Source organism: Fusarium phalaenopsidis (genome assembly GCF_050370095.1).
Source record: "Fusarium phalaenopsidis strain FUZ10S chromosome Unknown contig_32286, whole genome shotgun sequence".
NCBI lineage: Eukaryota > Fungi > Ascomycota > Sordariomycetes > Hypocreales > Nectriaceae > Fusarium > Fusarium phalaenopsidis.
In genome coordinates this window covers 633133-660482 of record NW_028145413.1, presented here as the reverse complement: position 1 = coordinate 660482, position 27350 = coordinate 633133, and the positions used below count along the sequence as shown (strand labels likewise).

The window sequence follows — 27350 nt, the reverse complement described above, 5'->3', positions numbered from 1 at the left end:
GGTTTCGGTAGAATGATCCAGCGTCTACTAAGTCGTTATAGTACTTCGGAACGTCGTCATCGGGCCCTCGGCCTATATAGGCAGTTGTCCCATAACACGATGCCAAATGGCTCCATGATCGACACATTCAACATACTTCGGTACAATTCTACCCCGACATGCACCCCCAATACGAGCCTGCAAGCTGGAGAATGAGGAAATTGGGGGTTTATGCGCTCCTATTGCCTCGGCATATAAATTGCACATATAGACTTTCTGATGCCATGTTTCAAGATGGTCATTGGCGGAATAACGCATTGTTCTTCCGGTGTGGGGGAAGGACAAACGTGATGCAGCTTGGCGAAAGGACAGCATAGTCAGATGCTTTTGGAATATATGTTGTTATATAGCTGGCATGGTATGCTTCTGAGGGGATTTCGAAACTTACCTCCTCTCCTGCTAGTGACGCTTCTACCCAACTACTGCATCCCACGTTCTGTTCAAAATGAAGTTCTCTTCGGCGTTCTTGTATGTGCTGAGCTCACTTGGAGTGGCTCAAGCTCAGAAGCCTCCCTATTTCATCCTCACCGGCGACTCAACCGTTGCCGTCAACGGAGGTTGGGGCAATGGCTTCCTGGCCGACCTGAAGAGTCCCGCTTCTGGCGTCAACAGCGGCAAGAGTGGCGCCACGATCCCTTCTTTCCGAGCTGAGGGTCGCTGGAATACTGCTATTGAGACTGTCAAGAGCCATAAGGGAGATCATGAGTCTATTGTGACTATTCAGTTTGGACACAATGACCAGAAGACGTATACTCTGGAGCAGTACTCGAACAACTTGGCTGGGCTGGTTAACGAGGTTAAGGCAGCTGGCGGGACACCTGTAAGTATTCTTTTTGCATGTTAGAGTTCGCTCGTGTATATACTAACAGAGCAGATCGTCATTACATCCCTCACCCGCCGTACTTTCAGCGGCGGCCACGTTGTCGAGAACCTCAGCGAATGGCGAGATGCCGCCATCGCAGTCGCCAAGGATCTCAACGTCCAGTATCTCGACCTGAACACTGCGAGCACCAACTACATCAACGCCATTGGCAAGGAGAATGCCGATTACTACAACCTCAGCGAGGGTGACAGGACCCATCTGAACCCCGCTGGAGAGATTGTCTTTGGTCGTCTGGTTGCTGATTTGCTGCTCGAGAAGAGGCCTGACTTTAAGAAGTACGTTGTTCCTAACGAGGAGCTTAGCAGGAAGCTTCGGGAGGGAGAGTTTGCGACTGGAGAGGAATAAATGTTGTACCTGGGATATCAGAAGCGCTCAAGCAAGTAAGATCAAACCAAAGGCGCTTACTACTTAACGAAGTATATATGGTTTTGAATATGAAACACGCCTAGTATATCATCAACGTATCTAAACCCTGTGCCAGGGGACTTTCCTCTCTGGCAAAATCTGCAATCCACTGAAACTCAACTATCGTCTCAGCCTCCCAATCCAGAAGAACCTGAAGGCTACCGATCCTTCTAAATCCAATAGAGTTTGTCTCAACCTTTTGCAGCAAGAGGCAATGTGCTTCCAAGCTCTTGAAAGGGTTCCTGTTGGCTCTGTCGTGTGTCAATATCGGTAGACAGTACGGATCCTCTTCTTCAATGTCGATTTCATCATCTACGTCGAGGGAGAACTCGAAGGTGTAGTGTCCGCCCCTGTCACCTCTCCATTCTGCGTCTTCGAGCTTGGGGAGGTTAACCTGGCCCAACTTTCCAAGAACACGTATATAACCCCCGGTTGCGTTGGTGTAAATCTGATCAGTGCTGCTCTCCATTTTCACCTCGGTGATTTCAACCAAATATCGGTCGATGCCTTCGCGGTCCAATATGTTGATATTTGCAGCTTCAAAGTCGAGAGACGCCCAGCTCCACGAAGGACCTACCACCAGTTAGCAAGTGTAACTGCTCCCAGAACCTCACTCACCTCGATATTTAGTTGGTCTAGTGACGATCAAATCATCTTGTCCAACCATGTTCTGCAACCTCCAGAGCAACCCATGAGGAAGCTGTCTCTTCCACAAACCCGCCAAATACTCGTCATTGAGCAGGGGCTGTGCTTGACTTGCTATACCTGCAATGGCAGCAAGACGATCTGATTCCTTCGTGAGGTAGCACCTGCAGAACATCTGTATCAACAGTTCCCAATATCTGATACCGTCCCGTTCGAGACCATCTCTCCAATCCTTGGTGCTTCCTGGGAAGGTCTGATCTACATCATCACCAAGTACTGATGGTTCGGAGGGCAAGCCACAGGGATAAGTCTCGCAGGCTTTGAGTGTCCTACATTCCCAGAATAGTTGAGAGGAAAAGTGCAAGGTCCGGGGGCTCAACAAGCGCTCTTGAAAGACCCAACCTCTCCCATTCAAGGTTGCCCGAGAAATAGACTTGAACCAGTGACTATCCAAGACGAAGACATATTCGCTCCCATGTCCTTCCCAGTTGACCTGTGCCGTATGCGGTGTGATCAAGTGAGAATCTCGCCAGCTGTACAATCCGCCTTGACCACGGGAGGCCGAGGTTGCTGCAATGTTGCAGAAGGAGTATTCATAGACCTTTCCCATGTTAGAAGACTCTTTCAACCAGTCTTTCTTTGAGTCTTGGATAATGCAGAGGGAATCTATCCATATGTATCGAATGCCCAGGTTTCGACACAACCGAATCGCATCATGAAAGGTAAACGGCAAGTCCGCTGGTCGAATACGCTGCATGAAGTCGTTGATGTTTGCCTTCTTCAGCTTAAGCATGTTGTTGGTCGTCCATCGATGGCTCAAGGACATATACAATGGCGACGAAGAGCTGGAGCTGAGAGATGAAGCCATCACCAACTTTGGGTCCTGGGTCGACCAAGGAGGACCAACGTCAATCAGGCGAGTCGGGAGCCATGATTGCTGATCTCTAACGCGACACTTTTCATGCTGCGTGGCGCACTCAAAAAGCCAACGCGTCGCCATCGACTGGCAGGCATCAACGCTATTCGGTGGTCTTGGACAATCAGGTACCATATCCCCAACGGCTGTATCAATTGTTAGACTCCTTCATCGGGACATCTTGTGCAAGAACTTGCCTGTCTTGGGATACATGTCCACAGAAAGGAGCTCGGGATAAACATGGCTTGGCGTTTTAAGCTGATAGACCAACGCGCAGAAGGCGGCCGTATCGTCGTCCCAACAAATCCTTGGACCGATGACAGCCTTTTCGATGTTGATCCTACCGCCGAGCTTAGAAGAGGCTTCGTTCCATACTATCCGGCAGAGGGGGCAGCCAGAATCGGCAGCTTCAAGGACGTCTCTTCCCTGGCGCTTCCATCCCGCAAGTGAAGTGTCTTGCCAGCAGTCACGGTTGCTGGGCTCTAGGTCGGGCTGTGAGAATAGCTTGTGGCATTTACGGCAAAGCTGGTCGGGTTGTGTCATCATATCACCCGAGGTCGGCTTGTTTGACAAACTAACGAAAGGGCAGGATACGGAGGAATGGACGAGATAAGGGTGGGTTTGCTGCTAGAGGAAAGAATAGCTGCATTCGAGACTGATCAACGGGTTCTAGCCCATCAGTCTTAGTCACGTGCATTCCATCAAGAGAAGGCATATCTTTAGATGCAAATTGATGTTTCTTCTACTCATCATTCCATATGTCAATTGATCGAAAGACAGAATTGCCCATTTACAGGTAAAACTTGCCCTTCTGGACCTTACCAACCACCACATCCTCCATCGGCGCCGCCAACGCAATCCGACCAATCTCTGCATGAGGCTCAACATCGCCTAGCATCACTTTGACCTCCTTCATCTTGGACATCTTGTCATCACCGCTCATGAATGACGAATGCTTGATGTCGTCACATCGATTGTCCAGCATGCCTAGCGCAAGCGAGCCCAGAACCTCAGGGACCAGGATTCTGAAGCGAACAACAATGGCAGCCATGGCTACGCCAAAGAGGATCGTGGATGATGCGAGCAGCATGATCAGCCACAGTTTATTGTATTGGACAGTCTCTCCCCGAGTGTACGTCTCCATCTCGACGACGTTGACGGAGACGTTGTTTACGTTTTCCTCGGTCAAGCCTCCCGCCACGTCTCCTGGCTGGATACCTAGCAAGAGTTCCGAGTTGACTAGGTGCGCAAGACGAGTCTCAAACGTCGCGCGCGGGAGCGCAGCAGGTTCAGTATCGTTCTTTGCCGAGAGCGCGTTGAAGGGCTCGACCAAGTATATGATGGTCGGTGTCTGGCCACCGCTGACGTTTGAGCCCGGAAACATGGTGGCAAAGATGTTTACGAAGCCCTCCGGCTCATGAAAGTTGTGTGCTACATCGAGCACTGTCCAGTTGCCATGTCGGGGCGGCTTCGGAGATCGGCGCACCGAGATTGGCGAGCACAAGGTGCCCTGACAGTGCATCTTGACGTCGACATACGTCGTGTAGAGGTGGCATTCCGCATACGAATGTGTCTTTTGCCCAAAGGTACGAGACTCCCATAGGAAAACGCGGGCTGTACGATCCTTGCCTGAGCGATACTTTTCGCTCAGACTTTCGATGGCATGTGGATTCCAACATGGCTGGGAGAGACTGACCCTCAAGGTGTATTCAGGCTGAACAGCGGTCCAATTACAGTTGCTTCCGTCGCTCGAGTTGAAGTCTGGAAGATCAACGGGAATCATCATTTCAGGACGCACCTCGAGGGTGGTACATTTGGGGTTGATGTATGAAGCCGAAAAGTTGAATGTGTGGTTTCCCTGGTTAGGGAGCCCTGCCACAGGGACCCCGACAAGCGAAGAGTATTCAAGCTCTGTGACGTTGGAGACATCAATCCAACTGGTGTCCGAAGTATTGTCTGTGAGCCTTTCAATCATGGGAACGCGAATGTTTCCCCAGATGTCCTGGTTCCTGCTTTGCAGCAACCGTGCAGACAGCATCGAGGCGATGGCGGGTGGGACTAGCATTCTCCTAGCATGAGACAAATAAGAGCCAGTTGCTATGTATTCAAACCGGCCAAATGTCTCCAGCACCGTCAGGTTGCCTGTGGAGTTTCGGAACGCCTGGCTGGTACTTATCGCCCTCAACGCAGCCTGACTACCCAGGGGTGAGAGGCACCAGAGCAGCAGAATGACAATCGCGAGGATATTGTATGCTTTTAGTCGGATTTGCGTGAAGACTGCTTCAGCTACTGTGTGGCTACCGACGAGTTGCTCAATCAACCCGATGCGAGTGCCGTTCTGAAGTCGCCAAGCTGCAAACGTCTTCAAAGCAGCGCCGACAATGGCGGCGAAGAGGACGGGGAACACGGTCGGTCCCTGTCACTGTGAGTCACCGCAATTCCCTTTGAGAAGGAAACGTACATATTTGGCTATATCGAGCAAAAGTTTGCCCGTCGAACCTGGAGTGACGGAGGTGTCATGGTTCATGTAGATCATGCCGCCGAACAGAACGAAGAGGAGGGCGGCAATGGCAAGAGTGAGATCGAGCAGGCTACCAAGAAGCCTTTTTAAACCCCAGGGGCCCTCCAATCGCCCAGGTTCACATTGCTCTGGCTTGTCTTTGTACATGTTGTTGAGCTGAAGTAGGGTAAAGAGGAGGCAATTGATAGCCAAATTGAGTCAGAAAAGGAAGTATACGAAAAGAAGGAAGCATTGCTCGACAAAAAAGGAACTTTCAGGCCATTTATCTTCTCGAGTACCCGATTGTTTACTATTTCTCAAGACCAGGCTGCCAAGAAGCTGAGAACGAGAGGCCTACTGGTGCAACCCACAAGCCCGCACGATTGGGTGCACATTGCTGGGGGCACCCATCACGAGGCGCGGGTTGATAGCTTGGCAACTATTTATACCGTTTGATTCAAAAGCCTGAATGCACAGCAGAAGCGGGTGAGATGCCGAGGAGAAAGCCTCAGCCTGCGGGCCTCAGCCTGCGGGCCTCAGCTTTGGAGGCTGGTGCGAGGCAGATTCGTCGTCATTCGAAGCTATCTCCATGTTGTCAAGGAGAGGGGTTGTAGTCTAGGTGTTGGTCAAGACTATCTACATGTTGATTTAGTTGTAAGATGGGCAGAAATACCTAAACGCCGGGTTGATTAGCCAGTGCCAACCGGTGAATGAGCTGTGTTCCCACTTCGCACATTACAAAATTACAAAGCCGGCTCGCACAGCCTCCCAGGGGGTGCCTCATCAACAACCTTCGCACCAAATTCCCACCCACTCTGCTGCCTTTCTCAATCCCAAGCCCCTACTTCGGTCCATCTTGCCTCATAAACTCTTGAATATTCCTCCTCGCCGCCCTGCAGTGTTCGTCATTGTGGATACTGAACCCAAGATACTCCTCCAAAAATTTCTTCGAGTTCCCGAATTGAAGCTCGATCTCTTCGAGTTCGTCGTCGGAGAAGTAATGGTCGATAAGGTGAGAATCATCGTGAGCATGCTTATCCAACTCTCTGGGCTCCTTCTCCTTGGCAATTGTCATCCTCATAATCTCTCTTCCTTCCTTGCGCTCCTCATCATCGTAGATGCTCAGCCCATATGCTGCTAGAAACTTGAACTCGTTTCCCCAGTGCTCCTTGAGCCACGCCCTCTCCGAATCGCTTAGAAAAGCTCCAGCTTCCGCTTTGGAGACTTCAAACGCGCTCTTTCGCTCTCGGGCCAGCACAAGCCGATCATGTAACCCTTTCCCTCATCCAGGGGACAAGGACCGAGCCTCGCACCGTGAGGTGGTCCGCCTAGGTTGAGAATGTAGAAGACCTTGGATCCCCGCTCAAAGTAGGCGCAGGGTCGACATTGATCGTCTCTCAGGGTCTGAACATCGTCAGCGAAGTTCATACCATCCGTACCATCGATATTGTAATCGATAAAGATCGGCCCCCCTATGCTGTTGCAGGCAGCATCTGGGAAGTGCAGCACATTCCTCAGGAATATCTCTCCACGATTTCCGTTTGACAGGTCGACAGGAAGTATAATGTTCCCCACGCCAATGGCTTCAAACTTCACACCCCGCGAGTCCGTGAGCCAAGTCTTGAATGGAGTGTAGTCATCGCTGAGCCAATGACGGTCACAAGCAACGCTATAGAAAAGTTCAGCGGGGTTCTTATAGAGGATGGAGGGTCAGTACATACTGAGCAGTGCCAGTTGGGGCGAAGACCCAGGTGGGACAGACAGGAGGCATCTCGGGAGGTTGCTCAGGCTGTTGTTGAGGCAGCCGGGTTCTTCTTTGCCGGCGACGACGATGATTTCCACGAAAAGATCCCGCGTGAGTGCCTTGAGGATGCGCCGCCGGCTGTTGGTGAGCATGCCTCTTGTTCCCTTGGTGAGATCTCCGCCGTCTGCGGCAAGACCAGCGCGAACCTCTTTCTAGAGGATACATAGTGCCTGTAAACGAGGGTGAGAATTGGCTTGAGGGCAGCCGAGGGCAAAAAACACCACGAGAAAATCGTAGAGCGATGAAGTGTCTGGATGCCCACGGGATACAGTTCAGCGACAATACCCCTCCTTTCAATCTTCAGCTTCGGCCCTTTCAATGACAGTCAGATACCGACATCGCCGTGGACTCCGGTACTTGAGTGCAGAAGTAAATCCTCTTCTATCCGAGCTTATTCCAACGTTATTTCGACTCCAGCACTAGGGGTGCCCAAGCATATCTGAAGCAAGCAGATGGTTATGTTGCTCAAGACTATTCTGGTGTTTGTTTCGTTTAGACCCTCTCATCGCTGCATCCTCCCTCATGGGGTGTACCAACTACATCCCCTTCTTACAACCATCAGCCTCATAGATAAGCCTCTTAGACGTCAAAGAGGTCCTCGACTCTGCGCGGCGATCCTGGATCCATTCCGTCTCGTCATATAGAAAGTGCTCCCTAACAGAGTTATGTGATAGGTATCTGATGTTGCTGCTCGTCCTCGGTCTACCGAGTCGTTGGCTCGTCGGCCCAAGGTAGCTCCTCAAGCGCTCGTCTAGCGACCTTTCTCTTCGCACGCAATCGACGCTTCGCCTTTATACCCAGCTTTATGTTCGGCTTTGGTGATGTGCAAGTGACCGGCGGGGTGTCAGTCCAGACAGGTAAATCACACGGGGCATGTGCAACAGCGTCAAGGTAACGAAATCGCTCTTCGTCACCAGGCGTAGTAGCCTCCTGCGCCATCTGGCCATCGCGGACAGCAATCATCAGCAAAGCTTTGAGCGCAAAATGAGCATCGTTCCCAGCCGCATGGAGTTTCGCATAACCGATCCCAAGTTCGTTGAGGAGCTTCTCAACACTATACCGATAGGACAGCTGTAGAGGAAACTGCGCTGCCTTTACTGTATCCAAGACGTAAGAGGCTCGGTCCACAATGTTGGGGTCTATATTGTTGAGAACTTTGATATCCTCCCCAACCCCATGCGCGACCAAGACGTAATCGCGGTTCTTAGTTAGCAAAGAAACCCGCGATGCAAGGTCGTGAAGTGTCATCAACTCCGTCTCTCCAAAGAGAAAGCTCTTGGCGGCCCACTTGCACGGCTGCGAATCCCGATTAATAAATTGGTAAGACGTGATGGCATCGCGAGGATTGTGCAGCTTCTGTACGAGGCACCGAGTGTCAAGAATTGACACGCCAATGTGGAAACTCTGATCAGGGGAGGTGGCTTCATAGCCTCCTCCCGTATCGACATCGACAGACACGAGCAAAGCGTCCTTGAGGGAAGTGCCGGGCAGGTATTGTCCAACCTGGGGTGGACTATATGGTGGACTATATGGCGAGGTTTGAATGGTCTCAAGGCGATATCCCAGGATTTGTCGAAGCGCAATATTCTCCTCATGGAGAATTCCAGTGTGTGGTTGCAGCACCGAGGTCATGGTTAAGCAAAATCTTGAAAAGAACACAATGTCCAAGGTAAGTTGGGTTGACGGGATGCTTTCTTGACGGAGTGACGTGGCTTGCCATAGGCCTCCTCATCCGAGCTTATCCCTCATCACGTCCTCCATGTTACGGGATGGATCGAGGTGCTTGACATCAACAACAGTTCGAGGTAGAAAGGATTCCTTTGATTTCTCATGCATTCATTCATTAATAATTCAGCTAAAGATCCAACTCCGCTATATCCCATGCATGATCCAAGTTATCCCAACTCCTCGCGCGAAGGGTATCAGCGCCCCATGCTAGAGCCAGCCAGCGCCCGTCGTAGTCAAAAAGGCTCCCAGACACAGTAGTATATATCGAGATGCTTCATCCAAATCTCGCTTGTCCAATGCCTATTCAAAATGTCATGGTATAGTTCCATCTCTTTCACTTATTTACCTCCTCGTCTTGGGCCGTCCCCATCACAGGGGTCACCTTTGAGCAACCCGACCCTACGGTCATGCTCACTTCGCAATTGCTTGTCTCCTGTTGGAACCAGAGTCTTCTCTTCGAGCCTCTCCTCGAATGCCGGATCGCCTGCTCGGAACTTTTCTCGTATTCCCTCAACGCCCGGAGGCGGAGGTGGCGCCACAGCTTCGATGACCTCATCAGGCCAGAGAATTCGACGTGCTTCTTCCACTGTGAGAGGCGGCTCATCGATCTCCTCGTTATGGTCAACCGTCGGCTTTGCAGGAGAGGTCGCAGCCGGAGGTGGTAGATCCACTGGTGCCTGTCGTGGCGTAGTTGGAGTTCCGCTCCTCGTGGATCTCGAGGTGGGTGTTTCAGGTCGTGGCCGTGGTGTCCGCACGGGACTGCCCGCGCTCACCACGGACGGCTCTATAGATCCCCGGCGATCAGGCCCTCTCGAGAAAGAGCTCCTGGGCACCGACCGCTGAACGGATGGTGCTTGTGACGAGTACAGGCTATCATCATCGGAGTCCGTGTATTCCACATCGTCATCGTCTCCTTCCGTCATAATGGTCATGGCGTCCGCTGTATCGCCTGCCGTCGTTTTTAGAATATCCGATTCCTCCTTGAGCACCTTTTCTTCATTGGTATTGATGGTGATTGGAATGTGCTGTCTTGCCCCTGCTCGTTTCCGGTCCATGCGCAAGATGTTCCTCATCAAGAAGAGCTCATGCTTCTTGAACGTCTCGTAATACGCCCGGTTGATCATGGCAGCCGCATGAAGATCCTCCAATTCCCCAAGTTCGCACATGACACGGAGCCGAATGATCTCGGGAAACTCGGTCGCAACACTGTATCCCGGGTCGTTCGCGGCCATGCCACTCAATCCCTTGTTGAGCTGTGTCTGGGGTTCTCGTTCACGGTGTTTCGAGAGAGCCCAGCCATGGCTCTTGCCGCTAATGTCAAATAGTGTCAGGCCCAACACGCTGTTGTAGATGTCGTTGATAGACGACCGAAAAGCCGGGCCCAGGTCGCACACACCACGGTGAACAGGGGTTGGCGGCGCTGGGACCCTCCTCAATGCATCAACCATCTGAGCCAAACTCCTAGGCTGTGGCTGCGACTCGGGGAGGTGATTCAGCACACTTGGTCGCATGATGTGTGGTAACAGGCCCATCTCATTGTAAACCAACATCAACCACCCAAGATTTGTTGCGTCACACCAATGGCTGCCCTTGGGACATCTGGGTGTACTCGTAAGCATCATGGGAGTCACTATATCGGATGATATGCTGTTTGCCTCCGTTGGTGAGCCTCCTGGTTCAACCGAAGTGTGCGTTGGGGCTCTGAGGTATTCTTGAATGGCATTGACACAGCAGTCATGAACCTGGGCGACCTTGGCGCATCGGACAGCCCAAATCTTGTCCTTGATCTTTTGCGGCCAAGGCTTAGCCTGCAGCTCTTTTTCGTCAACCAGGTTGAGAATCGTGGTCTTGGACATTCGTGAGAATAGCTGTCGTAGCCCGAAGGCATAGCTGATCACCAAGAGTCCATCAGGCATGTCATCGGCACCCTTGTGCATCCATTGGGGCATCCACAGATGTTCCACGACGAGTTCCAGAGGCGATGTGCTCTTGTATCTCATACAGCACTCAGCGATGGCGACGAATTGCTCAAAACTGATTTCCTTGGGCACCCTCTCATTGTGCATATGTGCTGCGTGCAAGAGGATCTCGAGAGAACTCAGGCGATTAAGCTCAACTTGTGGCATGCGGTAGAGCTTGACCTCTGATCCGTCCTTGCAAAAGTACTTTGTCGGGGGCGATGGTAATAGCGTCGAGAGATCGTCGTCGTCATTAGGATGTAGATTACTAGAATGCCCCGAAAACATGCGAGCAAAGATGGGCGAAGTCTCAGCTAGCATATAAGACGATACTCGAAATCGAAGCGCCGGATCATTGATACCACATTCGGGAGCGGTGTTTGCGAATTCGAGAACGGCATCACCTCGCTGCGAGATGACATACTCGTTGATGGTGCGGTCGGGGGAGATGCCCGATTCGCCGGATTGAAGCATTTGTCGGATCTCGGTCAACTCTTGCTTAATTCTTTCGTAGTTGTAGAAGCGCATCTCGTATTTGGGGAACTGAAAACGGTCAGTCGGTATCCGCCAGGCTAAAGGGCTGAGTAAACTCACGAATTGAGGGTCTGGCGACATGACACGGGTCACACTGGCATTGCGCATGCGCGCAACAGCCTCCTTGCGGAAAGGCTTGTTTGTGAACAAGGCCTCTACCATCTCTGGTGTCGCCTCGCGCTCATTATTCTTGTATGTCTCGATGAGACTCGTTCGGCATGCTTCGGCGAGGGACTCGAGGTAGTTCTTCCAGTCGCGGACAGCCGTAAGCCAGGCGTCATTCTGGTGAATACTCTTGACAACGCTCCCAGAGACAACCTCAGCCAGACTCCTCCCGCTAAAGGAACTCCTCGTATCGTATATATGACCGGGACTGCGGGGAGACTCGACGGATGAGTCGCGACGGTTCAGAACTTCGCCCCCGCCGCGGACATCGCGGGCGCGGCGGAGCTCATCTGTGAGGATTTGTCGGCACAGCGTAGCGCATTGCTCCTTGACCTTTCTGAGGTCATTATAGGCGGCGTCGACGTGGTCGGGTGAGGAGGGGATGTTTCGCGGCATGCGCCCGACCAGGCTCTGAAGCTGGCGGATGTTGGATTCTTGGGTTTCGAGGGGATTGGCGGAATGGGACTCGGGGGATTTGGGATTGAGACCGAGGTCTGAAGTACTCGTATCGGGGGCATGTTGACTTATTATCTTGATCTATCGCACAGCACACATTAGCTAGGTTCTCTAAGCCAAGCATCGCTTCGACGTACCCCTCTCCTTGGGATCTTGTTGATCAGAGAGTTCCATTTCCGCCCAACGCCCGGGGGAGGGCCATCGCTTGAAGTCCTCGAGACCATGTCGACCCTCATAGATATGTTGGAGTGTTTGTCGCCGGAAGGAACGGAAGCCCAGTGGGATCGCATCAGGCCTCGAGGACTTGCACAGCTTCAGTGCTGGCGCGAGACCACTGCATCATAGCCACCGTGAGGAAGCGAGGCCTCTCCGGGACGAGAGGGGCCGGAAGACTGCTAGAGACTGCCCGTGTGATCCCGTGACTATCGTATCTTTGGATGTTCGGCGTTGTTCGGTGGCAACGCAGTGAGAGGCCGTCGAGCCGGGGTCGTCGGATCGTGGGCGCAGGAGGGACGGGGACTGATAATCGCTAGTTATCGGCGGTCGCTGTAACCCCACAGTCTCCGGGGATATGGGTCGCGATGAAGCAAGCGGCAAGGCTGGCAGGGTCTATGAAAGACGGCAGAATATTCCCAACAGCAAGACACTCGCTTGTCGAGGAGAAATACGGCAGCCAAAGGTCAGGTCGGGCTTCGGCTATTGTCGTCGTTTCCAGAGGACAGGGCCTGGGCTGAGCGGAAGGCGGAGAGAGCAGGTGCTAAAGGTCGCTAACTAGCGGGCTTGGTGAGACTGGGGTTGAAAACCGGGGCGATTAACTGGAGTAGGACATTCGACTGTCTGGACTCCGTTAGCGGCCGCGCGACGACGACGAGGCTTCAAGATGCGCAAGGACACGCGTTTGTAGATGCACGCGCTGCGGGTGGGATGAGACGGGGTGAGTGAAAGAGGAGATGATCGGAGCTGAGATGAGATGGATGGTGAGCGCGGCTGGATGACTTCTTGGCTCGTACTGTATGGATTGTGACGTATGGCCTTAAGCCGAGGGTTAGACTGGGCCGCAAGCACAGTGCTGAACTCAATCGGCACAGTACGGACCGTTCCGGGCGACTCTCTAGGACTGAAGCCAATAAACATGCAACGACTGTATGAAGGACTCTAGAACTTTATATCCTTCGAGGTGCTTTAATAGACGATCCGTGGGGTTTCGTCGAAAGGGGGGCAGCCGTTTATTCTGTGGAGTACAGGCTGCCGGCTCTTGCTGCTCTGCAACGAAAAGAGCCAAGACAATTGCGGGGGAGGAGACGCTCAAGTCCTAGGTCACGAGACTGCCCTGATCTATATCTGCAGCTCTCAATGGCAAGTGTCGTTTAACTAATGCAGGGCCATGCTTTGAACATCTCGTCTCTTCTCGCTCTACTCTGCTGCATACATGATTGTTCACTCTAACATGTGCTCCTCGGCTTACCGTCATGGCTCGTGAAAGCTCCACCATGATGGATCGTGGACTAGACCAGGCCAGCTCATGGTCAAGGTACCCGCCAGAGCCTCGTGTCAACGAGGCAGCCTCAAACAGGGTTGCAGAAATAGATGTATCAAGTATTCACTAAAGGCATTCTCGTAGTTCGTATTCACTCAACTCGAAAGATGCCTGGTCGTATCCAAGGCAGCTCTATATGCACCTCGTCCAAACAGCATCACAATCACCTGTTGGCCTCACTCCGGCTCAGACAGTCGTCACAGCCCTAAATTCAGCCTTTCACAAATACCAAGACCAGAAACAGCGTCGCTGAAACACAATGTCTCATATCTCACCCCTCCATCTCAACCAGATCTCCCAAGGCCCTCTTGCAACCCCTGCCAACGCCCACTTTTAGGCTCCGACATAAAAACGATGCTGATTCCTCAGAACATCCCGTCCGCCCTGTCTCTTCTCCAGACTTTTGCGAGCCCTGTTGTCTGGGGTTTGACGGCACTATTTTTGGAGTGCCGGTCTGTCTACTGGGTCTTTCGTGGGGCTGGCCGGTGGGCGGGCCAGGTGGTGTTTGGGGGCCAGATCATGGGTGAAGCCAGGCATCATGGTGATATGCCTCTGAATGGAAATCGGATCATGGCGCTGACAGCTTCCATTGGTACGTATGAGCATGGGTCAAAATATCAACGCGATATCTCGTGGGTGCTGGGCCTTGATACGAGGATCTTCACCATGTCTTGAAATAGGAACGGATATCGTGAGATATAGGGTGAATATGGAACAAAGCTGATGGTCTAGGCAACGAAACCAATTATCCCTAGGCGATACTTATGACATTAATATGCCAATTATTAGGTCAGACTTGACTTTCCCTCTCATCCCTTGTCCCATCTAAGAGAGCATTCCTGTGGTATGTTTGTCATATGAATCCCAATTACAGCTCAATCACACACATCACCAAAGTACATAGGTAGGACCATACGGCGCACAGCAACAAGCGGCCTGGAAGAACTGAAAATACAAAACCATGTCATAATTCTCATTCTGATTCATAACCGTCCATGAAATCCCACAGGACAACACCTTCAAACACCCTCATCCCCAAACACAAACACAACCCTCCCCTTCTCCTTACTCTTCCACCCCTCCTCAACATCCTCCATTTTCACCTTCCGGATCCCCTCATCGCCCTCCCCAACAAGCACGTTCAACATACCCGGCACCTCGGCCGCATACTCCTCTAGCTTCCACGATCCTGGCCCGGAGCCCCGGACGCTCACGTCCCGTCGTCGGAGACCCGCTGCGGGGATCTCGGCTCCGTCGCCGGCCATGGCGCCGATTCCTACCCATGTGAGGGCGTTCTTTGCTGAGGCTGTTGAGGCGCTTGTTAGGTATGCTGCTGGCCATGGACCGTAGAGGTAGTCAAGCACCACGTCAGCGTCTGCAGCTGCGGAAAAGTCGGTGGATGTAGGCGGATCTTGGAGGACGATGGTCGAGTCGAGAGGAAGTGCGGCGAGAGCATCCTTATTACGAGCCGCGCCGACGACTTGTGTTGCTCCGAGAGTGCGGGCAACTTTGATGGCGATTTTCCCGCTTGCACTTGTAGCTCCCATGATGAGGACCTTCCAAGGCTTTCCCTCCTTGCCTTTCCTGTCCTTGAGAAAATCCACCCGCTTCTTAAGTCCCATCCAGCTACTCATGACAGGATTCATAAGCGCAGCCGCAACAACAGGATCAACACCATCAGGCAGCTCCGTAACATCCTCAACAGGAACATTAACAATCTCAGCAAAAGTGCCTTCACCAGTTGTGAGCGTGGTAAAGTATGACTTCTTCCCCGTCGAGACGTTGACGCCGACGCCGTCAACTCCGGGGACGTGAGGGAGAGAGGTCGAGGTGTAGTGCTTGCCCGCGGCTCGGGTGCGGACGAGTTGGTGAAGACCTGCAGCGAGGACTCGGATCTCGACTTCCTCCTCGTGGATGGGAGCGGGAGGAGGGAGGATCCTCATGGGCTTTGGTGTAGCGCCCCATTCCGCGACTTCAGCAGAAAGCATACTCATTGTGAAAGTCGTATCTTGTCCAAGTTCTCAAAAATGACAGACTGTGACAACCAAAGCAAAACAAATGAGACAAACCCATCCCTTTATACCCATTCCCCTCATGCCATCAAACGTCACCTCCAAACCCAATTCTCCCCGCCCTCAATCCCAGATCCCGCACTCGCCGCAATATCCGTCCAACACCCTAGGCACCACTTCAGCCCACCAGCTTTTTGCCTAGCCCACCCTCACACTAAGCCTTACTAATGAAGCCATTCCTTTGATAAGCTCTGACTACAGAGCTTTGTCAAGACACGCAAACGCAACCTTGCAGCTCGCATACCCAAGGCATTGATGATTATCAGATTGTGACTGTTTGCAGCCTGCGACATGGTTAGCTGCAGCGAGGAGATGGCAAGCAAGAGTCATCTTGACGGAAGTTCGGCATCATGCCGCTCTCAGCTCGCTCACACACACCGAACTGCCCCGCTCAAAGAAACCTCAAGGTTCTCAAAGAGTGCCATGAGACATTCGGACCGGCTGAATTGTTAATGACTGGACCTACAGATAGGGCTGAGATCACAATTGGTTGTACATCACTGAGCAAGGCACTCATATCATCCCAATTCACCACCACTCTATAGAAACATTCATTCATTAAAACTTTCAGGTATGTCATTTTTGTGCTCCGTTACATCTGCCATGCTTTTTCTGACAACCATCTAAAAACGCTGGTCCCTCCTCTGCCTGTGTAGCCTGTAGATATAAACTGGCTTCCCTCCCTCCCCCTTCCAGATGGGCTTGTCTCGATGCAATTGCAACTGTATATAAAACGCCTCCCAACCAGCCATGTGTAGAAAGACGCCAACGCCTCTCCTTTCCATCCTTGCTTTGCATCCATCCATTCATCCATCCAGCCGGCCATTCAGTCATTCTTCCATCCATCCCCTCCCCCCCAGCCTGCCCGCCTTCCGTGCCAATCTGTAACTGAACACCACTACCCGATGTGGTATAAGTTGCTGTGATGATGGCTTCCCCTCGACATCAATCGTACACACTTGCTACACATGTCAACATCTTCCACCTATCTGGATCCCATCCAGAATAGTGTCCAACGTGTCCCATTCTCGTCCCGCGAAGCACCCCTGACACGGCGTCGGTGGCTAGGAGCGGCGCCGAGGCTGCAGTCCGTCCTATCCAAAATGGTGATATGCCAGTTGATAAATCAAGCGATCGTCGTCATCCCGGGCGAAACCCCGTGAGGTGTCCTTGTCACCTTGGGTTGCGTGTCACTACACGAGATATTCCATCGGTAGTTCCCGGTGTGGCATCCACTTCAGCCTCCCTTGCGCTCGGATTCAAGCTTGGGAAGCTGCTCGCCGTTCCCTTGATTTGCGGCATTGTTGGCACCCTTCTTCTTTCCCTTGCCCGCCTTTTGCCAGCCTCCGTCGCTTTCGCTCTTAGCCCCGCGTACGTGGCCGTTCTCTCGGACTCCGTTGACCTTCTGAGACTGCGCAGTGGCTTTCTGGCCCTTTTGAGGCTTCGATCCATCCTGGGAATCCTGCACTCGCTCGTCAGGCTTCTGGCCTGCCTTGGAACCATCTCCCCGTGATGCCTTGGGGCTGTTCTGTGTAGCTTGCTTGTCTGATTTCAAAGGTCCATCGGGCTTTCGAACCACTGTGGGAGAAGGAGTACGGTTCTCGTACACTGGAGAAAGATGAGCAAAATCTTGACCAACAGGGCGATCAATCCGATGCTCAGCGATGGCGAGATCAAGCGGTGCGATGCCATTCTGCTGACGGGACATCAAACGCTGTCGAGTCGAGGGCGACAGACGTGAAGTTCCCGCCACAGGTTCTTGCGCAAGATTAGAGGCCGCCATGTAGTATGTGTTCATCATCAAGATGCGCTCTCGGAATGATGGATCATCACCTGTTGATGGGGCCATATGCGGTGTGGTTCCGTTCGCTACAACAGGAACTTGGTTAGAGACCCCTTGCTTGGCCGTTGCCTCTTCTGGTGCACTTGACGAGACAATTGGGCCGTCAACGGGGTAACTTGGCACACCGTTTCCAACGTTGATCTGGAGAGGGTTCTCAAAGTTGGAAGAATCTTCTGAGGCATTGCTCTCTGAGCCCGATGGTTGGCGTGGGCTCTGGATGACACTCGTCTTCAGACATGACCCATTGACAACCAAGGGTCTCGAGAGATTCTTGTTCTGGCTTCCAGGGAAAGGGGCCTGTGCAAGTGGCGCCGATGCGGTGCTCGCAGAGAAAGCTCGCGAGTGTCCCAGTGGCGAGGGCGATCTGGATGTCCTTCTCATCCTGCGGTCGAGAATCGTCTGCGGGAGTTGATCTGTTGAGAGTCGTCGACGTCCTGGGCTGGAGTTTTGGCTGAGATCCCCAAAGGCAATACCGTTGGAGCCAGGCTGCGACTTTTGAGACTGTTTACCGGGGCTAGGGCTCTCTGTCAAGTAAAACGCGGCATACTTGCCCTCTTCCGACTGTGGAGAGTCGGCATGAGCCTTGGGGGTCTCGTCGAAATCTGTGTCGTCAGACATGAAACTCGGGATTGGAACACCATTCATGCTACGAGAGTTGGCGCCATTGACTTGCTGGTTACCAAAGTAGTTCCCAGCTGCCTGCGCTGACGGAGATCGAGATGCGGGCTGAGAGTGTGACCGAAGGGTACCGTTCGTTGAGCCACCTGCCTCATTGTTCGCTCCTGATCGCTGCATGGAACGACGAAAGTCCTGGGTTGCGCCATTGGTACTAGCTGGAGACGAAGGGTACGTTCCGTAGCCACCTGCCTGAGGGAAGAAAGGTCCTCCCAGAGTCATTCCATACAGGGCATACAAATCAGGTCGCAGGGGCGCACTCAGTGGCGGGTTATCGAAGGAATTCGTCCTCGAACGGTCCGTGGACTGTTGCTGCTGCTGCTGTTGATTGGAGCCTGTGCTGGCCGACATTCTCTGCTGCTGCTGGTTCATGGCCTGAGCCTGAGCCTGGGCCTGGTGCTGCATAAATGCTGGTGACTGAGAAGCATACAAAAGCCGCATGTTCTCCTGGTGATATGCCATCTGAGTCATGAGATCTTGCTGTGTATACTGGAACTGGAACTGCGGGTTCTGATACCACTGCAGGTCCTGCTGCATGTTGACCTGCGGGATATACACGTTATTGGTGTTGTTGTTGGCATCATATTGGGGAACGCCCGACGATGCTCGCCGATTCCCCCCGTTGTTCCGGTGAAAATTATTGTTGTGTCGTCCACCGCGGTGGTTTCCACGGCCGCCACGTCCAGAATGTGTCTGCGACGAGCTGCGCAGCAGGACAGGCCGAGATTGCGGCGGTGGTCGGGACCATACTCTCTCCTCCTCTTTGGGAAACACGTACGGTTCGCACGCTTCTTCCAAGTTCGCCACTGAAATCAAGTCGAACGCTCGTCGAAGTTCCATATGCAATCCCCGGAACGAGTACTCGTCGGCCGTGTTCCCGAGGTTACGGGAGGTGTTGAACGGCTCTTCGACGCAGAGCTGGTTGTTAATCGCATAGTGCCACTTCTTCTCATGCTTGGTAACTAGCTTTCCGAGACGGACCGAGAGAACGTGCTTATCGTAGTCAAACTCGTGCGCGTAGAAGCGAAAGAACTGGAACAGAAGCTCGGCGACCGATGACTTGTTCTTGTTTCCAAAACCAGACAGCTTCTTGAGATCGTCGGCAAAGTCAGGCATGGTACCGTCCGGCCTGGGAAGCTTGTGTGACAGCTGATGCAGCGCGGGGAGGACGGGAGGGCTTCGGAGCTGCAGGAACGCGATGATCAAGCAAATCCAAGTGTAAGAACTCAATGTGCCGCCAAACGCTATAAAACGGTCAGCCAGATCTACAGAAAGACGAAAAGTATAACGTACCCGCATCATTGACTATCCTCCTCCGGGTCCAATACTTGACAATCATGGCAAGCTCACGAACTCGAGGGTCGGTGTCTATATATGTTCGAACCATGCGGGTGTTCTCGAGAGCAAGGGTGTTGTTGACATTCATGTCGCAGGCAAGGCCCAATTCAGGATCCCAGATCTTGACAATTGGCACCTTGGCTGCCGAAATGCAGACAACCTTTTCCATTCCCCCTATGTGTTGTCAGCGGGTTACATTTGGGCGGGTGAGCGAGGCACATACGTCGCGCCAGGAGGTCGGCGATCATGCAAACACCCTCCAATTCGCGCCACGAGGTGGTGATGCAGATATCCACTAGGTCCGGTTAGATGTGGCTTACGAGAAATGCGGAGTCAACAAACCATCAGAGTCATCCGAACAAAGGAGATTTCCAGAAGAACCAAAAAGATTAACACGGATGTCGTGTCCAGGCCACTCGTCGTTGAAGATTTTTTCAAGCTTCAGCACCAGCTTCTTGCGGTTCTCCTCAACAGCGGCAGTGGGCAGCAGTCGGTCATAGACCTCTCGCATGTCGGTCGCCAACTTTCGCTCCTCATCCTCGGTCAGCTTGCTTTTTACCGTCTGCAAGTCCAGCTTCTCAAGACGGTCGTTGCCGACCGAATAAGGTATCCTCCTTCTGGAGTTGATCTGGGCCGTCTCATACTTGCAGCCCCCTAATCGCGGTGGCAAGGGCCGCAGCGACGGTAGGGTGCTATTTGTCTCGGAGTAGGCGGATCGGGGGGAGTGATTGTTTGTGCCGGTAGGGGACGGCTCGCGATCCTCGAAGGAAAATTGACGAGCGTGTTGATGAGGCGTCGAGGGCACAGAGCTGGAATGAGACTGAGCCGAGGGCGCGGATCGACGGGGCAGAGGCCTCGATGAGTCGGCCGACTGTTTGGAAGGCATCTTGGGCGGAACCTCCTTGGAGGTTACAACCGAGCGACTCTTGTCTGAGTTCTGATGTGACCTGCTCCCATGGCCTCCTCCTGTGTTCCCCTTACCGGCGGATGCGTCCTTGAGCGACACCTTGCTAGAAGATCGCGACCTGGGCGCGGCCTGGATATGGGGAGCGGAGACGACGGGAGGGAGCGGCGGCGTCTGCAGGCCGCCTCCGCGGGCGGGCGAGATGAGCTTGTTGTAGTGTAGGAGCTGGGCGTGGTAGATGTTGGACTGCTGGGGGAGGAGAAAGGGGAGGAAGTCGAGATGAGAGTGAAACTGGGTGGCGGCCGGGTCGGGGAAGAAGGAGCCGTCGGCGGCGGGAGCGCTGTGGCTGCTCGTCGTCGAGGCCGTCGTCGAACTCGTCGTACTCGATGTTATCGTCGAGACCGTGTTCCAAGGACTTGGGGGATAGGGATGCTGAGGTTCGGCCGTTGTGGTCTGGGTGTCCATATGGAGCAGCGAGCGAGCCCCGGGACAGTTTGAAAGGAGTGCGGGGAGGCGACAACAGGCGTCGACGAGGCTGTCTTGTCTATAGAGTCTTGGGGTGTATTCTTTTCTTGATGCCGACAAGAGATGACAGAAATTGAGAGCAAAGAAGCGACGGCGAGGGTATTGAGGACCGGAGGGAGCGTCGAGGCCTCTGTATCCGAACCAATGCACAGTCAAAGGAGCAGGGGGCGAAGATGACCACGAGGCGCTGTTCGGGGACAAGCCAAGGCGGACGGCGGAAATAGCGAGGATGAATCGTCGAGACAAAGCAGTTGAAGCAAGGCTACTGGCGAAAATAGAATAAAAACCGTAGTGGAAAAGAGGCAAGAAACGAGAACAGCGCCCTTTGAAAGTCGAAGAGCGTGTGTTGGTTGTGGTTTGTTGTGCGAGGACGAGGCAGCTTTTTTTGGTATAACGGCGAAGCCCCGGGGCGCGGGATAATGATGGAAATGGAGGATTCGAGGATGGTGAACGGATGGACGTGGACTGTGTATGGGACCGAGACGCTTGCTTGTGGGGGGGTCCTTGCCAAAAGGGGTCGCTCGGTGCGAGGGACGCCGGTTCACCTCGTGGGGGAGAGGTTGAATGGGTTGGTTTCTGAGATGATGCGAAGGAGAGCGAGCAAGCAGTACCGAGAAGATGGGCGAGAGAATGATGATTGAGAAGAGAAGAAACGAAGCAACAAATGCGAATGGAGTAGTAGAGCCACGAGCGAGACAGGCTGAGTGAGAGAGAGAGAGAGACACACACACAAGCAAGAGAGACCGAGCCCGTCCTCCAAGTGCCGTCCTTTTTGGTGCTTCTGGCTGGATCTGGGTCTGGGATTGGGATTGGGGTTCCAATGTAGTATGGCGGATGCAGGTGTGCTGTGTGTGAGCTGTGCGTGAGAGGACGGGAGTTAGTACAGTTGGTACCTCGCAAGTCCAGCAGATGGCCCACCCTCCACTGAGCGAGTTGAGTGCCACTGAGGGGAGGGGATGTCCATGGATGGACTGAGGTGCGAGGACATCGGTTTGCACACTGTACTTGCATGAATTCGTCCGGTATTATCATCATGTGCAACCGCAGCGCAGCGCGTTCGTCCATCCCTCGGAGCCCCGGGATAAGCTCACTCATTTCGATGTTGGCTCTCACCTCAGCGGGGTTGGGCTTTTGCCAGTTTGTCCCGTCCGTCTGTCCTGTCCATGACAGGAACTCGGTACATTTCTGCTACCAAACGCCTCTCGTCAGAAAGTGGAAAGCCAACATGGCCGTTTAGCAGGGCAATCACAGTGCCGGTACAGTGTTTCCATGACCCGACACCCATCATCCATCCGCCCACGCGCGGGCGGGCGAAAATCCAATGGGCGCCTGTGCCGGTAGCGAGCGGAGGGTCCCACTGCCAAGCAACAGCCTCAACAGGGCCCTTCCAGCAGATGGAAAAAGGGACGCGGGACACCCGAGAGGGCAATGGGATGGGATAGGCAATATGAGATGGTAATTGACGGCAAAGGGGGGAAAAGGGAATCAGTAGGTTCCTCCAGCAGTAACAGGGCGCAGAACGGGGCAAGCAACAGGGCCATCTCGAGCCAGGCCCAGCTTCCGGCGTGTGCTAGGGGGAACATGCCCGTGGAATAGCGAGATCCACCCGCCTGTGCCTACTGTACCGTCCAGCGCGTGGCAGCAGCCTCCGCAATACGGAGTAGTTAGCGAAGCAATAGGGCCGCTGGGATCCATGGACAAAGCCCGTCAGGGATCCAAAGAAGAGAGATGCACTGTGTGCGGTTCGTTAGAGGTTGCGACTGTGCCATTGGAGCGTTGGCCGAGATGACGGGATGGACGCGGGCTTGCAGATGCACCCAAGATTGCCTCTCCTTCTCTAGGTGCACCTCAACCCATCAAACTCAAGATACGGATATTCCTCCTCCAAACAGGCCATCCTCTTGTCAATTTAGAACTACACTTCCTGGCTAGCGCTGTGTCAGTCTATACAGGGGCCTTGGCCGATGCGCTGCCGAACGGGGACCCTGATTCTGTACTCTCTCCCCCCTGACGCGCCCCGTGTGTCCCACCCGCGTCTCTCCCATGGATGACTCCTGGCCGTGATCCATGCCTTGGGCCCTTGCCCTGTTGTGCTGCTACGGTGCCGCCAAGTCACGACCCGTCCCTGGAGAGGAGCTTGATCCAGAGGAACAGTCTCGGCCGGTACCTCTGCGACCGGTAGCCAGCCATCAAGGAGGCTCTCTCTCACCAGGTTTTGGTGAGGGCGGGTTCTGGATTCCGAGGGGTCGGTCCTCCAATTCCCCTCAAACTCAGGACTCTCCTTTGTTTCTTACGGGAGGAGGATTTGGCTCTGTTTAAGGGACCGGCAGAATCAGGTACGCGACCGGTGCGACCGACAGAAGCCCAGAATTAGCAATTAGCAGGCCCTTCTGCTGCCGCCGTAAATGTCCGTCCGTGGCGGGTAATTATTGAGATGCAGCCTCAAATGAAGAGGCCGACAGCGCATGATAATTGCGGAGAGACGTGCAGCTACAGCTACAGCTTGTCTTGCCATGTCCCATTGTCGCTTGTGTGGTGGTGGTCGGCATGTGCGTGTGTGCGGAGGCGAGACCTCGCGTGTCCCCTTTTGGGATTCAAAGGGCGACGTTGGAATCATATTCTTTACTCTGCAGGTATGTAGCTTGTTGGTTCTCTCTTCTTCTACTTCATCATATCATGTCTACTGAGACCACAAGATTTCCCGCCCTCGATTGTCCAAACTGGATCAGATTTGATCGAATACCCACACTCGGAGCCGGCCGTTCCCTTTACTTTCTTGAGAGACACTCGTATAAATGACGGAGGCGAAAATAGACAGATAGCCAGAAGATTTGAATGGAATTGATTGATGATCGAGCCCACTCGCGGCCCGTGTACCTGCTCCTCCTCCTGCTGCTCCTTGTCCTCCCTATTGCGGTCCTGCCAGGCCAGCACACGGATGGCCCATCTCAGAGCCCGTCATCTGTCACGCCCGGGGCGCGTCAGGTCAAGGCTCAGAAGCCAAGCAGGGGTAAGTTGTTGTCGCGAAGTTGCGAGCGGAGGCGGGCTGGGCTGCATCGTTGACGGCGAGGATGCTGAACCTTCAGCAACCGACAAAGGTTGTTTTTCTCCTTTCCCCTGCAATGACGACCTCGAATAGTCCCCTGGGGCTTTCAACTCTGTCGTCACGGGCTGGCTGAACAATCTTCATTCTCCACCAAACTATCGAATTCTCAGGGTTCCAGAGGCCAAGTTATCGATTTGACTTTTGTTCACTACTCTGGAGTCTAGCGCTGTCCTAATTGACGCGCCGAGGAGAGACACCCCCCCCTCTTCCCATTTCCCACTGCTCCGGGGACCGGTCGGTGGTACGGGGAAATGGACCGGGGGTCAGTTGGTGTTGGTGCGGCTGCTGCGTGTGTAGCACAGGTTATCCGTATGTATCAAAGGGAGAGAGGGATTGATCTACAGCGTCTATCCAAAAGGTGCACCTCGTATCGTCCAGTTCAGTTTAGCAGGAGAGGAGACTGACCATGTCTCATCGATGCCCGCCTCTTACACTTTGATATACATTGCATCCCAGGACCTGGCCCCATCGTCATACCTCTGGGCGGATCGGATCAGACTCGTGTGGTCATTCTCCCTTCCTGGCCACCGCCAGGCTTTCTGGGCCATCCCTTTTCTGCAGCGTTAGGTTCTCGTCTCGATCGAATTGGAAAAGGGTTATCCGAGGTCTGCCTCAAGAAGCAACAAAAACAAGCTCGTCCCTTGCACCCGTGGATGCGCCGCCCTGCGAGATGACGGCAATGCACAAAGGGCCGACGCGAGGCTACCTTTACGCTGGTCGTATCCCGCCATAGGTTTCGTATTCTATCTTTACTCACGGATCCAGCACCTGCGTATCCTCCGTATCTATTCCTGGCGTTCGCGCTGACCTGCTCACTCAGCAAAAGAGTATCGGATCTCGGTCAGCCACGTCCAGGTCACGAGGCTCCCGTCAATGCTCGAGATCCCAGGCCGTTTATAGTCCTACACGTAGATCAGACTATTCACTGGCCGGTGTCTCTTTTTCCCTCCTCTCTCGCTTACCAGCCCAGGTTCGGATTTCCCGATGGCGCACTTGCAAACGCCTCGCGGCCGCCATCTCAGGTCGGGTACAACCACACATTTTCAAGAGACCGTTCCTGAAGCACAGTGTGCGGTGCAGCCACTCAGCGCCCAGGCCCTGTTTCTGCTTGACTTTTTGTCCCACTGCAGCTGACTTCAGGCTGACGATACGTGGCTGATGGTCTTGCATTGATGCGCAAGGTGCGAGCGAAAACTCAATTGCAGCGACTTACCTGATGCTGATGCAGGCGGCTGGCTGAATGAACGATCCGACGGGACAGCCCCGACCATCTTGGTTTCTCTTCTTCTCTTTTCGTCTTGCAATGTCACCTTCTCAACTTATGCCTTGCCTTGTTTGCTTACTTGGCCATGATTCATAGTCTCGAAGCGTGCAAGCAAGGCTCAGCTCATCTCAACTTTGTGAGGCATTCGCCTTGTTTTGTTTCGCGTCCACGTGCAATTGAGGCTTGCAAACACCAATCTCGGGCTATCTTGGCGACCAAGTGGTCATTTCACACTTCAGCTCAGCTGAATCGTTCCAGGCCCTTTGGGATGAAAGCAAGCGCTTTCACCTTGGCGAAAATCGCCTAGTTGGGCTCGATAATGCAGGCCTCAATTATCACCCCCGGTCACTTTACTGTCGATAGTCTATTTGCCCGGCACTTGACAGTTCACGTGGCTTTCTTTTCTTTCCGACGCGTCTGGAGCTGACTGGTCCAGTGACCGTTTGCCGGTTTCACCACTGCCGGGGCTGGTGATGGCGAATATATATCTCGTGGTATTGGATCCAGCCTAACGCAAGCAGCCTAATATATCAGCCTTGACGAGCATGATCCTTGCTGAGCAAACGACATGCTTGCCTTTTCTATTTGGCCAGATCAAACGTCAGTCTTCATCTGGTCCCTTTGTACAACATGAAAACCAGACAGGGAAACGGATCATAGCTGGCCACTGCCCTGCCTCGGAGTGTTGGGTGTCTCGGCTAAGATCTGTTAGAGAAGCGATGTTAACCCCTGGTGCAGCGTTGGCCGCTTTCACTTTCGACTTTCGAGACGTTAAAGTCCTTCAGAGGCATGCCGAGTTTCGCACATGATTGGAAGAGTTCCTCTTCTCGCTTGGTTTGCTACCCTACCCAGACCCTGAGCCGGAGGATCACGACCTAAAATGGACATCTCAAACGTTGATATTCGGTCCTGATGGCGACATTCCTCTGTTCAGTTGAGACAACTTGAAGCCATCTTTGCCAGCGTGGCAAATGTATCGCCTTGACCAAGCTAGATCATCAGCCATAGGCATGCAACGTCATAAACCAGGGACGACTTCAAACCGCCATCAGGCACATCTAATTTCCTTGTCGATCTTGATATCTCGAGTTCAGCATCGGTCCATTAGGTTACGTTTTGGGGCATCCACTATCTGTCAAACGATCAAGGGAATACGCGCAGGTTGTCACTGAGTGGATATACGATGCAACTTGCTCCGTAATCTCCTCTGCAGAAGGCGAATAACATTTGCGGCTCTGCCAGGGCACCGGAACTGGTTTCTTGCTTGTACTTCAAGCCCCTGAAAAAGAGTTTCCCGCAAACCATGGCAAGGCACCATGGCTGCAGCACTCAATCCCCCAAGCCCATTGCCTCTTTCAGTATTGGAACTGAACTTGGGCTTTGCGTACATCTTATGATGCCTTTTGATGGCAGCAAGAGAGCGACATTCGGCCTGTCTGGTCCTTCTGCTGCGTTGAAGTCCTGCTAAATAGGCTCGAGTTGAACCACTTCACTACAAGCAAAGGGCAGGCTCTCGTTTTCGTGTCGAATTCGGAACCTTGGCCGGCTCATTGGCTATTTAGTCACTACAAACTCTCCAGTAATTACCCGCAACCCGGAGTCGGCCGCTTCGACAACGGTGTTCGGCGTAGTTGTGCGCACTTGGTCACATTTGACGGTGGGGATTTTGCGACATGACAAGAAACGGTCCACCCATCCAAGGACAGGCTATCAATCAAGAATCCTAGGGTCCCCCGCAACTCCAACAACATCCATACGATGAAAACCTTCAGTCCTGTACAGATCATGGGCGCTTGGGTCTGCGAATGCCGGCCTGGGCTTCCTAGGTGTATTCGGGAATCTGTGGGGGAGGATCGGCTAGGTCATCTTGAGTCGCTTATGTCCTCGACAAGCGATGCTAGGTAGGAGACGGCGGGACCAGATGAACTAGGTACTGGTCTTGATTCTTCTCTGTAGAGTGGAGAGTCGGAAGAGTTGGTCATTCAGCAATTGACGTTGACTGCAGCCTGACCATCTGATACACCATGCCATTCATATACAACTTCTATGTAGC

The 27350-nt window shown here is 53.3% G+C and overlaps 7 protein-coding genes across 7 annotated transcripts; 1 reads left to right on the top strand and 6 right to left on the bottom strand.

The window, feature by feature from the left end:
• Window positions 1-484: 484 nt before the first annotated feature.
• On the top strand, window positions 485-1267 carry LRP88_02502 (SGNH hydrolase-type esterase domain-containing protein; the record flags this gene model as incomplete). The annotated part of the gene is made up of 2 exons (XM_083239150.1): window positions 485-859; window positions 914-1267. 2 exons carry the CDS (start codon window positions 485-487, stop codon window positions 1265-1267), a joined length of 729 nt encoding a protein of 242 aa, XP_083104280.1.
• Window positions 1268-3678: 2411 nt separating this feature from the next.
• LRP88_02501 (uncharacterized protein) lies at window positions 3679-5556 on the bottom strand (the record flags this gene model as incomplete). The annotated part of the gene is made up of 2 exons (XM_083239149.1): window positions 3679-5304; window positions 5398-5556. The coding sequence occupies 2 exons, from the start codon at window positions 5554-5556 to the stop codon at window positions 3679-3681; spliced, it is 1785 nt and encodes a 594-aa protein (XP_083104279.1).
• Window positions 5557-6229: 673 nt separating this feature from the next.
• LRP88_02500 (uncharacterized protein) lies at window positions 6230-7159 on the bottom strand (the record flags this gene model as incomplete). Its single annotated transcript, XM_083239148.1, has 3 exons — window positions 6230-6581; window positions 6647-7057; window positions 7110-7159. 3 exons carry the CDS (start codon window positions 7157-7159, stop codon window positions 6230-6232), a joined length of 813 nt encoding a protein of 270 aa, XP_083104278.1.
• Window positions 7160-7894: 735 nt separating this feature from the next.
• On the bottom strand, window positions 7895-8824 carry LRP88_02499 (uncharacterized protein; the record flags this gene model as incomplete). The annotated part of the gene is made up of 1 exon (XM_083239147.1): window positions 7895-8824. One exon carries the CDS (start codon window positions 8822-8824, stop codon window positions 7895-7897), a length of 930 nt encoding a protein of 309 aa, XP_083104277.1.
• A 434-nt stretch (window positions 8825-9258) lies between these two features.
• Window positions 9259-12257, bottom strand: LRP88_02498 (uncharacterized protein; the record flags this gene model as incomplete). The annotated part of the gene is made up of 3 exons (XM_083239146.1): window positions 9259-11421; window positions 11473-12114; window positions 12171-12257. The coding sequence occupies 3 exons, from the start codon at window positions 12255-12257 to the stop codon at window positions 9259-9261; spliced, it is 2892 nt and encodes a 963-aa protein (XP_083104276.1).
• Window positions 12258-14589: 2332 nt separating this feature from the next.
• Window positions 14590-15564, bottom strand: LRP88_02497 (uncharacterized protein; the record flags this gene model as incomplete). The annotated part of the gene is made up of 1 exon (XM_083239145.1): window positions 14590-15564. The coding sequence occupies one exon, from the start codon at window positions 15562-15564 to the stop codon at window positions 14590-14592; it is 975 nt and encodes a 324-aa protein (XP_083104275.1).
• A 1315-nt stretch (window positions 15565-16879) lies between these two features.
• Window positions 16880-20867, bottom strand: LRP88_02496 (uncharacterized protein; the record flags this gene model as incomplete). The annotated part of the gene is made up of 4 exons (XM_083239144.1): window positions 16880-19404; window positions 19454-19672; window positions 19722-19793; window positions 19841-20867. 4 exons carry the CDS (start codon window positions 20865-20867, stop codon window positions 16880-16882), a joined length of 3843 nt encoding a protein of 1280 aa, XP_083104274.1.
• Window positions 20868-27350: the final 6483 nt, after the last annotated feature.